This window comes from Mesoplodon bidens, assembly GCF_964165515.1.
Source record: "Mesoplodon bidens genome assembly, chromosome: 17".
NCBI lineage: Eukaryota > Metazoa > Chordata > Mammalia > Artiodactyla > Ziphiidae > Mesoplodon > Mesoplodon bidens.
The window spans coordinates 16,364,556-16,376,780 of NC_138174.1; the positions used below are offsets into that span (position 1 = coordinate 16,364,556).

The window sequence follows — 12,225 nt, forward strand, 5'->3', positions numbered from 1 at the left end:
TCTGCCAGTGGTGGAGTTGGGGAGATGCTTATGAAAAGTTTTCCCAAATTCGAAAAAGTCTAGCTGTGTGACTTCTGCGAGCATTCCTTCCTACCTGACTCTAAGAATGTATCATTCTAAATTGCTTTTACATTCTCAAGAAAAAAATACTAGGGAAATTAACATACAAAAAAAATTTCCTTTGTAGGTTAAACATTTCAAATTGTGAATGAAATGGAAGATGGGCAGCAATTTTTTGTGTGTGTGCTCAGCTGTGAACCTGGGTAAGTCTCTTTGTTCTCTGACCATTTAAGCAGAGGTTATCATGCTTGTTTCTGCCATGCTGGGATATTGGTTACACTGCTCAGGGAGCCTCCACTCCTGAAGATACTTATCATAATTATAACAACAAAACTAGTGAACATTATTGAGCGCTTACTGTGTTCCAAGTACTCTGTTATATCCTTTCAATTCATAATTGCAATGAATCCTCACAACAGTCCTATGAGGAATGTATTATTATCGCCATTTTGGAGAGGATGAAACAGGCTCAAAGAGCTCAAGGTACTTGCCCAAGTTCCCACAGTTAGTTAGAGGCCAAGCTGGGTTTGAACGTAGGGCCACCTTGATGCCAAGGCTCATGTTCTTTGCCACAGTCCTGGTGGTGTCTTTCAGGAGCCACGGGGCTCTTAAAATCCCTCATGGCTGTGGGATTCCAAGACATTTGGTGGAGAGCCCAGACTCTCATGGCTCATAATGTGTGTCCACTCTGCCCACATTCACCAGGGATGCTATGGTGAATCTCCTGTAGACAGGCAGCTATGAGGTGCAGCACCCTTTTAATTATAGTTTTTAATTTTTCACAACCTGATTTTTTATAGGCATAAACTATAAGGCAAATCACTTTCAAACTCATCTACACTCCATCAACATCCCACATTCCTGCCAATACTTGGTACTTCCCAGCTCTTATTTTTCCAGTGTAATAGGTGCAAAATTGTATCTCATTGAGTTAATTTGCATTTAGGTGATCACCAATGATTTTAAGCATGCCGTCGTATGCTTATTTTTGTGTTTCCTTTTCTGAAATTACCTATTCATATCCTTTACCATTTTTCTATATTGTAGTTGGGTTTTTTTCTTATGTTTGCAGCCCATATCTAGTATAAATCCCTTGTCAATTTTCGATATCACAAATATCTTCTCCTTTTCTGTCCATTGTCTATTACCTATCTTCATGATGTCTTTTGTTAGAAAGAAATCCTTAATTCTGATGTATTCCAATCATCCTTTCCTATTGATTTGTAGGCCCCTTCTCTCATCTGTTAAATCTCTGAGCTCTCCACTCCATTCCATCGGTCCATTTATCTCTATCAAACTGTTTTCAGTACTACGGCTTTGAAATGTATCTTAGTATGTAATAGGGCAAGTTCCTCTTCCTTACCATTCCTTTTCAATGTTGATTCAGCTTTCTATAGACTTTTATTACTCCAAATCAATAATATGAAAGTAAGTTTATGAAATAATTCAAAAAATCCAACTAAAATTTGATTATGATGGCACTGAATGTATAGATTATTCTGGAATGAATTAATGTCTTAATAATATTAAATCACCCCATCCAAGACTATAAAATGTCTTTCCATTTATTAAAATCATCCCTTTTCCATTTAAATTAATTTTATTGTATACTGGAGTTTAGTTGATTTACAATGTTGTGTTAGTTTCAGGTGTACAGAAAAGTGATTTAGTTATACATATACACATATCCATTCTTTCTCAGATTCTTTTCTCATATAGGTTATTAGAGAATATTGAATAGAATTCCCTGTGCTACACAGTAGGTCCTTATTGATTATCTATTTTATATACAGTAGTGTGTATTTGTTAATCCCAGTCTCTTAATTTATCCCTTGCCCCTACTTTCCCCTTCAATAACCATAAGTTTGTTTTCTATGTCTGAGTCTGTTTCTGTTTTGCAAATAAGTTCATTTGTATTATTTTTTTAGATTCCACATATGTGATACTTGTCTTTCTCTGTCTGACCTATTTCACTTAGTATGATAATCTCTAGGTCCATCCATGTTGCTGCAAATGGCATTATTTCATTCTTCTTTATGGCTGAGTAGTATTCCATTGTATATATGTACCACAGCTTCTTTATCCCTTCCTCTGTTGATGGACATCTAGGTTGCTTCCATGTCTTGGCTATTGTACATAGTGCTGCAACGAACATTGGGGTGCATGTATCTTTTTGAATTATGGTTTTTCTCCAGATACATGCCCAGGAGTGGGATTGCTGGATCATACAGTAGCTCTATTTTTAGTTTTTTAAGGAACCTCCATACTGTTCTCCATAGTGGTTGTACCAATTTACATTCCCACAGACAGTGCAAGGGGGTTCCCTATTAAAATCATCTTCTGTAATAGACTACTTTAACAAAACATTAAAGTTTTAAAAATAGAGATCTTATATGCATTCTTGATTAAATTCCCATGTTTTATACTTTATTGCCATTTAAAAAAATTAATAGACTATTTAAAGGCAGGTTTAGGTTTCCAGAAAAATTGAACATAAAGCACAGAATGCCCGTAAAGTCCTTCATCAGACAATCCCCCACCAGGTTCCCCAGTGATTAATATATTGCCCTGGTATGATTTGTTATAACTGATATGTTATCATTATTAATTAGAGTCCATAATTTATATTAAGGTTGACTTTTTGTGTTGTACAGTTTAATGGCCTTTGTCAAATATATAATGTTTTGCGTCCACCATTGCAGTAACATATAGAATAGTTTCACTGCCCTAAAATCCTCTGCGCTTCACCTATTCACCCTTCCCAATCTCCCACCTGCAACCTCTGGCAACCACTGATCTTTTTATCGTCTCCCTAGTTTTGCTTTTTCCAGAATGTCACATAGTTGGAATCTACAGTATGTAGCCTTTTAGACGGGCTTCTTTTACTTAGCAATATGCATTTAAGATTCCCCCATGTCTTTTTTGTGGCTTGATAGCTCATTTCTTTTTCTAAAAATTAATTAATTAATTTTGGGGGGGCTGCATTGGGTCTTCGTTGCTGTGCGCGGGCTTTCTCTAGTTGCGGCAAGCAGGGGCTTCTCATTTTGGTGGCTTCTCTTGTTGCCAGCTCTAGGCGCACAGGCTTCAGTAGTTGTGGTGCATGGGCTTAGTTACTCCGCGGCATGTGGGATCTTCCCGGACCAGGGCTCGAACCTGTGTCCCCTGCATTGGCAGGTGGATTCCTAACCACTGCACCACCAGGGAAGCCTGATAGCTCATTTCTTTTTACCTCTGAATAATATTCCATCGTATGGATGTACCACCACTTATTTATCCATTCACCTATTTAAGGACATCTTGATCAATCCCAGTTTTTGGCAATTATGCATAAAGTTGCTGTAAACACTCACATGCAGGTTTTTGTGTGGACGTAAGTTTGCAACTCATCTGAGTAAATACTTAGGAGCATGAATGCTGGATAGTATGGTAAGAGTATTTTTAGTTTTGTAAGAAACAACTGCCAAACTGTCTTCCAAAGTGGCTGTACCATTTTGCATTCCCACAAGCAATGAATGAGAGTTCCTGTCACTCTACATCTTTGTTAGCATTTGGTGCGTCAGCGTGCCTGTTTTCTTACTGCTGAATTGTAAGTGCTTTTTGTTTATCTTGGGAACAAATTCTTTATTAGATATGTTTTTCAAATATTTCCTCCCAGTCTGTGGCTTGTCTTTCAATTCTTAATTCTTTTCTTCTATGAAAAATTTAGAGAATGCAAAATGGTAAGTGCTTGCAAGAGTCACAGGGAAGGAAGTATTTAGGTCATGTGATCAATGCATGGTTATGTCGTTCTAATGGAAGGTGGATATCACTGAGTTAGAGGCTGTGTTGGGCAGATGTCAGAGGGGTTCATGGTGTTTTTTAAATTTTAGATTGGGGTATAGTTGATTAACAATGTTGTGTTAGTTTCAGGTGCACAGCAAAGTGATTCAGTTATACGTATGCATGTGTTGATTCTTTTTCAAACTCTTTTCCCATTATGGTGATTTTTTTTCCCCTCATATTTTTGTTCTGATTGGGAAGGGTGATATTTGTGTTTATGAGAAGTTTAAAATATAGATATCGGGTGACAGGCCATGTGATGTGAACTGGACAAAGGAGAGCGGGTGATCGGGCAAAGAGGTGGAAGTGGTTTGGGGACCTTACAAATGCTGGGGCTGTGTGCTTGGGGCATGTTGGGGTTTTGTTTATGCTGATGAGCTCTGGTGCTCATCCCAGCTGCTCTGCAGTCCAGTGTGGTACCAGAACCAGTGCAGAGAACAGCTCTGCTTCAAAGCTGGCTCCAAATAATCCTAAGAACAGGGAAAATTAAGCAGAGAGTAATTAAGGTTGAAAATATGAAAAAGGTACCAAACTGTGTTTGGATATTCTGGTTCTGTAGAGCTTGCTTTTCAGTGTTATTTTCTCATATATTTCTGTGTGATTAGTTAGCATTTTGGCCATTTTTATTAGTTGGATTTAAAAAATAATAATAAAACAAGAAGAGTTGGGACTATGCCATGTTTTCCTCTCTAGTCTTCAGCCTGGGATAACTAGACAGTGGAGGCTGGTCCTCACTAAGCCAGCATCATGTTTAGGAATTGGCAGCTGTAGTCAGTGGGAAAAATCAACCCAAGCGCTGCAAGCCCAGGACATGTGCCTCTCCTCCTTCACCACAGAGCTGTGGGCATCACTGATTTATTGCAACAGGCTTTCCTGGGAGCTTGGCCTTGACCTACAAGGCTTCTCTGAGTAGGATTTGAGGGTGCTGCTTCTAATTTATCATAGTTAATTCATGCCCTGGTCAGCTCCAGCTGCTATGACAGAATACCACAGACTGAGTGGCTTAAACAACAGAAATTTATTCTCACAGTTCTGGAGGCTGGGAAGTCCAAGATCAAGGCACCAGTGGATCTGCTGTCTGGTGAGGGCCTGCTTCCTGGTTTGTAGACAGTCAGACACCTTCTCCTTGTATCCTCACATGGCAAACAGAGAGAGAGAGAGAAAGAGAGATCACCTTTCTAATGTCTCTTCTTATAAGGGTACCAATTCCATTCATGAGGGCTCCACCCTTGTGACCTTATTACTTCCCAAAGGCCCTACCTCTTATTACTCTCACAGTGGGGATTTGGGCTTCAAAATATGAATTTGGTGGAGGGATAAACATTCAGTCCAGCACAGACTATGCAAAGAAATGTATTTGTCATCCCTGAATTACCTCAAAAGGACCCTCTGGCTCGGCTCAGCTCTGAAAACTCCCATGGCCTCCTATGAACCCAGCAAGTCAGGACCCTGCTGGCTGCTGGATGACATGGCCGGACAGGCATGTGGGCAAGTTGTGTAAATACAGTGAATACACAGGGAAGAGACTCTGACAGATCGCAAGCCCACTTAGGAGGCCTTGAAACCTGAGACCAGGAAAGGGAGCTCTTTCTGGGCTGGGCCGACTACTGCCGTGGCCGTGATCCCCTGCGGGTGCACTGCTGTGTCCTCTTCATTTCTGACACGCCGTCCTTGTGGCCTGAGCCCACCATGTCAGAAACGTCTGCTGTTGGTCACATGGAAGCCACAATCTGGGAAAAAGCATGAGCCACTGAGGAGCTGTGCAAGGGTTTATGAATGGGAGCAGGACGGCAAGGCTGGGGAATCCGGTAAGTGTTTTAAGTTGTGGCTTTAGACAAATTCTGCCCAAGGGAGGGGTTGGGTTGGGGGTAGGGGAGGCCGTGTGGTCCCTGGGGAGACCCTGGGGACTCCAGGGAGGAGCCTGTGAGGGGAAGCCACATGGATACAGCAACACAGTCAATTCTCATTCTATGTTCAAATGGCACATTAATGCAAACGATCACCTTTTTTTTTTTTTTTTTTTCCCGGTACGCGGGCCTCTCACTGTTGTGGCCTCTCCCGTTGCGGAGCACAGGCTCCGGACGCGCAGGCCCAGCGGGCTCTGCGGGCCCAGCCCGCATGGCTCACGGGCCCAGCCGCTCTGCGGCACGTGGGATCCTCCCGGACCGGGGCACGACGAACCCGTGTGCCCCGCATCGGCAGGCGGACTCTCAACCACTGCGCCACCAGGGAAGCCCAAACGATCACCTTTCTGCGGGGGGCGGGGGGTGGAAGGAGGAGGGAGAAGAGGGAAGGGGCGGAGAGAGCAACAATTAAAAGAGTTTTAACGCATTTTGCGAATCTAACATTGCAAGTGGCCCTTGGCACAGTGGTTTGGGGGGTTCACGTCCTGCCCCCGGGGGCCCAGCTCTCAGAGCAGCCCCGACTGTGCGTCCTGGGAGGCTGTACCTCCACCTTCTGACTTGCTGCTGAGACGTTACGGTGAGGCCCCAAGTGACGATGTGAGGAGGTTATTTTGAAAGCTGAGGCGGAGTTCCCAGCGCACACATTCAGTTAACGCGCCCCTACGGGAGATCGGGAGGTGAGAGAGGTCGGGGTGTGTGGGAGTGAGATTTAAAAACATTATTTCTCTTTTCAAAACACTAGTGATAGTGGTTAACAGTGATGTGATTTGCTTGGCAGTGGAGTCTGTGAATGCTGGGGAAGGGGGGCCACTCAAGGAAACCTCAGATGCTGGCACAGTTCTGGAATGCTTATGGATGCCTAAGCCAGAGACCTAATGTCCGTAGGAATAGCAGTGACAAGCACAGATTCAGCTCTTAGTAAGAACCCAGCAAGCCACATGGGAAAGGGGGTGTGGGTTCTGGGCTGCAGACACAAGGCAGAGCCCGGGGAGGCCCCCGAGGGAGCCTAGTGGGCTGGTCTTTTGGATGATGAAGGCTTATCAGTCCTGCTGGCTCTTTAGCTGAGGGGTTGAGGTCTCTGCGGACAAGTCAGGGCTATCACAAAGTCACACACCTTAGGAGCAATGCTGCACCTTGAAGGCCCACTGCATCACCCCCAGGAGCATCTTCACTGCAGTAGCGCCCATACCTGATTGTTCATGAAGAAGTGGGGAGTTTCACACATGCTGGGCTCCCTACGACCTCTTATTGGGCTTTGGCAACGCATATAATGATGTGATGGTGGTTTATTCTGAGGAATTACACCTCGAGGCAAAGCAAAGACCCAGGTGCAAGACGTCAAGGAGTAGGAACCATCAGGCACAAGCACCACTTACCCTAAATGAGGTTCATGCCTTTATTTCCTTCAGTGAACTCAGGGGTCCCCGGGGGCCAGCAAGGGGACAGGGTGGAAGGCATGCCTACCTGTCTGGGAGTGGCTTTCCCTCACTGCTTTGGCCGCCACCCAGTCTCAGCTGGTGTATCCAGTGGTTTCCACTGGCAGAGAGCTTGTTCTCCACCTTCCTCAAAGGCAGGAGTCCCTTATGGTCAGCACTTGGCAGACTGTACCCTGCTCATGCTACACTGGGTAGATGCAGGAGTTGTCAGTGCTCATGTGGTCCGGCAGCTGGGACGAGATGCCAACTGGGGAGCCTGAGTACTCTGGGCTCCCCTCACAGTCCATTGGTTTACAGTTGCATCTGCCATGTTGGTTGTACATAAACCATTCCATCATTGTCTCTATAAGTTCTTTGCATGTTGCCACAACTTACCAATATATTACTTGCTTTTTCTGTACCATCCAAAACATGTTTATGACTTTGGGATACAGCAGATGTTTATCTCCTTTAGAAGAGATAGCCATATGCTTATTAGTAATGGAATAAGCATGTTGACAATTCTAAGTGATTTTGAGAAAAACGTGTTTACAAGCAAAAGAATGATTTTGGTGGAAAAGCTTATATTTAAAAAAAAATTATTTATTTGGCTGCACCGGGTCTTAGTTGAGGCTCACAGGCTCCTTAGTTGCAGCAGGCGGGCTCCTTGGTTGTGGCATGAGAACTCTTAGTTGCAGCATGCATGTGAGATCTAGTTCCCTGAGCAGGGATCGAACCTGGGCCCCTTGCACTGGGGCCACCAGGGAAGTCTCACTTATCAGTTTTAAGCACAGCAAACAGGTGTTCATTCGTGCCTCTTAAAATGTAGGATGAGGCATCATTTACAAAACATCATTTCATGTACCTCAGACTGGACAGTGGATTACCCTTACCACCTATTGTTTACCCCAATCTGGATTTAGATTCGTTTGCATTTCCCAGTACACCTGGCTTCTCATCCTGGAAGCAGGGTGGTGCCGCTTTCATTTGGGAGCATTTCATTGAAAAAATTGCTACCAAAAATACTTAGGAGAATAACAGCGAGATAATGTCTTGGGTACTTGTGGTTTTGATTTTCTGGACACTGTGTTCCATGGGTATGGAAGGCATTCTTTCTTGTTCACAGCTGTATCCCCAGTTCTGAGAACAGAGTCTGGCATGTGAAAGGTGCTTAATACATATTTGTTGGATGAGTAAATGAATGAATGGAAGGAAGAATGACTCTCTTAACGGATACTTTGTCAACTCACCCACCGCCCAAAAAACAAAGAATTCAAAATACTACACAGATCTTACTTTTTACTCAAAACTTCTTCCTGTGACGAGATAAGAAAAGAGCGGTATTTGAGCCATTCTACAAATAAGAAAAAAAAATGCTTTAATAGCTTTGCCTTTGGTTTCCCAGGTGGATCCATAGTAAAGTGGGGTCTCCTGGATTCTCATCCTGGGCTCCAGGGGGCTGGACCACGTGGCCTGGTGGGGAAACTGTGAACCGCCACTTGTCTGCCAGAGGCAGCCTCCTATCCCATGCCAGCCCTAGGGTTCTGCATCCTGCCTGTCACCTTGGGGGAAACAGGCCTCCCCTCGTGTACCCATCAGGCCTGTGGCTTATCCTGATTCCACCGAGGGGGAGGGGCTTGTGGGGTCCAGGGATGGATGCCTGGTTTCTAGACTCAGGAGTTAACAGGGAGCCTGGAGTCAGGAATAAGGGCGAGGCGATGCTGGACTTCTTTGTCAGACAGACTCAGAGAGCTGCCCCTGGGCAGGAGGACAGGAGCGAGGTCCCGCGAGCGGGAGTTGCGTTCTGCAGCCCCTCGTGGTGAGTCCACGAGCAGGACCACGGCCATGGTCCTGCAGCTGCATCCTGGCTCTGCCATGTTGCTACACACTAAGTCACCTGGGTCCAGTCTTTAATATCTTTACACCTCAGTTTCCTAATCTGTAAGGCGGCAACAATAAACCCATCTGAAGTTGTGAGTATCTAAATGAAATAAGCCATATGAAAGTAGTTTGTAAATTATGAAGTTCTAGAAAATATATTCTTGTTTTTGGTTAAACTTCTTTTTCTTTTGAATGAGAGCCAACGTTTACTGGCTATGTGGCATGCTAAGCCTTTTATAAACATTATCTCATTTAATCTTCATAATCATCCTGCCAGTTAAGCAAATGTTCCTCATGGTCATGGCCGAAATATTTTAATAGAATAAAAATGTAAAGAAAACCCCAAATACCTGTGATTGCACTCCGATGAGTGGAATAACTTGTTTATTTCACTTTTCTTTCTATCCTCTGGGATGCCAATGCCAGTGAGGTGAGGAAGAAGGTTCGGGAAAGGTACGTGTGTACCAGGGGAGTGCCCAGGTCTGCGCTCCGGCCACTGACTCTTGGGACAGTTGGGGTGGGGTGATGGGGCCAGCAGCCATCATGCCATCTACTCAGAGGCCAGGTCCAGCATCCTGGCAATCAAAACAGGAAAAGGGTCAGGAAAGAATTGGCCACCTCCAAGCCCAGGAGAGTGGCGGTATAAAAAAAGAAAACAGTGGTTCCCGTTTTAAGCCCTTACTGTGTTCTAGGCACTGAGCTAAGATTCTTATCTGTATTTCATTAATCCTCATGTCACCTAGAAGGCAGGTGCTGGCTATTGTTCCTACTGTATAGATCAGAGATGGAGGCGTAGAGAGGTGATTTGCCCTAAAACACTTCTAGGGAGTATCAGGCTCAGATGTAAACCTGGGTAGATTAGCTCCAAGCCCTTGAAGCCCCTCCATCTTCCAAGAATAATGGAGCCCATTGAGCATCTGTTTTGCCACCCAATCTGCTGAGATTTCTCCCTCTCTCAGAGGGGTCCCAGCCTAGAGGGGTTTGTCCCCAGGCAAAAAGAAAGGGCATGTCTCTAACACCACTGGTAGATTGCTATTCTCTGGGCAGCCAATTAGATGCAATTGAGCACACAAATGATAAAAAATGTACATTTGCTGCCTGCGGTGTCCGCCCAGGCAGTGCCGTTTGTTGGTTTGTGTGGGTTCAGGTACTTCAGGCCACAAGGTGGTGGATTTTAGAAGTCAGTTTCTTTGAGAACTGAGTGAACCCCCAGGGCAGGTGCAGGACCCCAGGCCTTGGTTGTTCTTTCTCCCATTTCATCCCAGCCCATAAGCAAAAAAGTCCACACAGTCCCACAAGATGCCTTCCAGGGCTGGCTGCTGGAGGAGACAGTCAACTGCATGGATATTTTGGGCTTTTTTGTTTTTGTTTTTGTTTGGCCGCACTGCATGGTATACGGGACCTTAGTTCCCAACCAGGGACCAAACCCGTGCCCCCTGCAGTGGAGGCACAGAGTCCTAACCACTGGACCACCAGGGAATTCTCTGCATGGATATTTTGGAAAATTTGGAGAGGGGGTGTCAAATATAGGTGCTGGAGTCAGCAAACCTGAATCTCAATCTTGGACAAATTACTTACGTTGCAAATCCTTAGTTTCCTCAATCTGTAAGATGGGAATTGAGACCTACAATTAACATCACAGCAGGATATGGTACAAGTGGTGAACCTTAATTTCTAAAATCTCTGAATCCTTCTCCATGCCTGTGAGGACTCAGGGCCCAGTGGACTTTTCTGTTAGTTATCGTAAAAGCTGGGGATTGAAAACTGGTTTGAACAAGGGCGAAACCTGCTATCAACAGGAAGGTAAGTCTACTGGAGAAAAATAACCCAGTGCAAGTACTGGGAAGTCCTCCACCCATTGGGAAGGCCATGGCCACAGCTCTGGGGGTTCAGGCTGAGTGAGCTGAGCTGCACAGGTGGTGGCCAGAACGCTCTGTTCTGAAATGCCTGGGCGAGAGTAAGGCCAGCCCACCAAATAGGGGAGCTTTGACCAGAGGGAGGACAGACCCAGCCTGGGATGCAGATTTATGCAAATGAGCCAGTGAGCCCAGGCGTCCAGGCACTTTTTTCCCACCTCAAGAGCAGCATCGTTCTGATTCCTCATTGTCTCTCTGGTTTGTTTCTCCCTGTGTGTTCCCCTCTGCAAGCCTGGGCAGAGTATGCATTCCATCTCATAGGTGAGGCAGCTGGGACTGCACAGAACTGGCTGGAGAACTGGGCGATGCTGAGGGTGGACGTCTGGGCCGACTGCCTCTGCCAGGGTCCCCTCCTGGGAGAGGCAGGATGCACACAGGCAGGTGTTAAATGCTATGTGCCAGACGCTGGCGGGCTGGGGTTACACAGTGAAAGAAACACACGGGTGCAGTGATTACACAGTGAAAGAAACACACAGCCCCTGCCCTAGAGAAGCACACAGTTTAAGGGGAGACACATATGTGCAAATGAATATCCGTGTAAAATTCTATCATAGCACTTTGTACAAAGGCCTCCGGAAGACAAATGAAGGCGCAAATAGTCATTTAGCCATAACGATCCTAGGAGATAGGAATAATTGGCCCATTTTTCAGATGAGGAAACTGAGGTTAGAAACATTTCCTTCCTGCCTGCCTGCCTTCTCTCTGTCTCCATCTCTCTCTCCCGCTCCCATCCCCACCAGTTCACCTTTCTTTTTCTCCTCCTTATTTATTTCTTTCATTAAGCAAACATTTACTGAGCACCTCCCACATGCCAGGCACTGTGCTGGGTGCGGGAGTGGGCAGTGAAATACACACGGTCCTGTCTGCATAGGGACTTACAGTCCAGTGGGAGGATAGTCAGCACACAAATAGCATTAAAAGCAATATAATTACTATTATAGTATGGAAAATAAAGGGCACAGTGAGAGCATGAACTGGAGCTGTCTCTAGTGTTGACTGTGTTCACACAGCTGGTGGGAATCAAGGCTCAGTCACCTGACTCCTGCCTGCAATGTGGTAAGGAGGAGGATACTTAAACACCTCCCTGGGTAAGTCGTGATCAGGTACTTGCAGAGGCCACAACTTCCTGGACCTATGACTGTGACTTTAGGAAAAATTCCCAGCTGAATAGCGGCATAATTTTTGCGGTACGCGGGCCTCTCACTGCTGTGACCTCTCCTGTTGTGGAGC

The 12,225-nt window shown here is 45.3% G+C and overlaps 1 protein-coding gene across 1 annotated transcript in view; it reads right to left on the reverse strand.

The window, feature by feature from the left end:
• Positions 1-7,557, reverse strand: part of SERPINE3 (serpin family E member 3) — a gene marked incomplete at its 5' end in the record, with an annotated part of 41,995 nt that extends 34,438 nt beyond the window's left edge. The window contains 3 exons of the mRNA XM_081214691.1: positions 6,360-6,443; positions 6,898-6,972; positions 7,406-7,557. Of these exons, the coding sequence (XP_081070817.1) occupies positions 6,360-6,443; positions 6,898-6,972; positions 7,406-7,557 (311 nt within the window). The remainder of the gene's footprint in view (positions 1-6,359; positions 6,444-6,897; positions 6,973-7,405) is intronic.
• Positions 7,558-12,225: the final 4,668 nt, after the last annotated feature.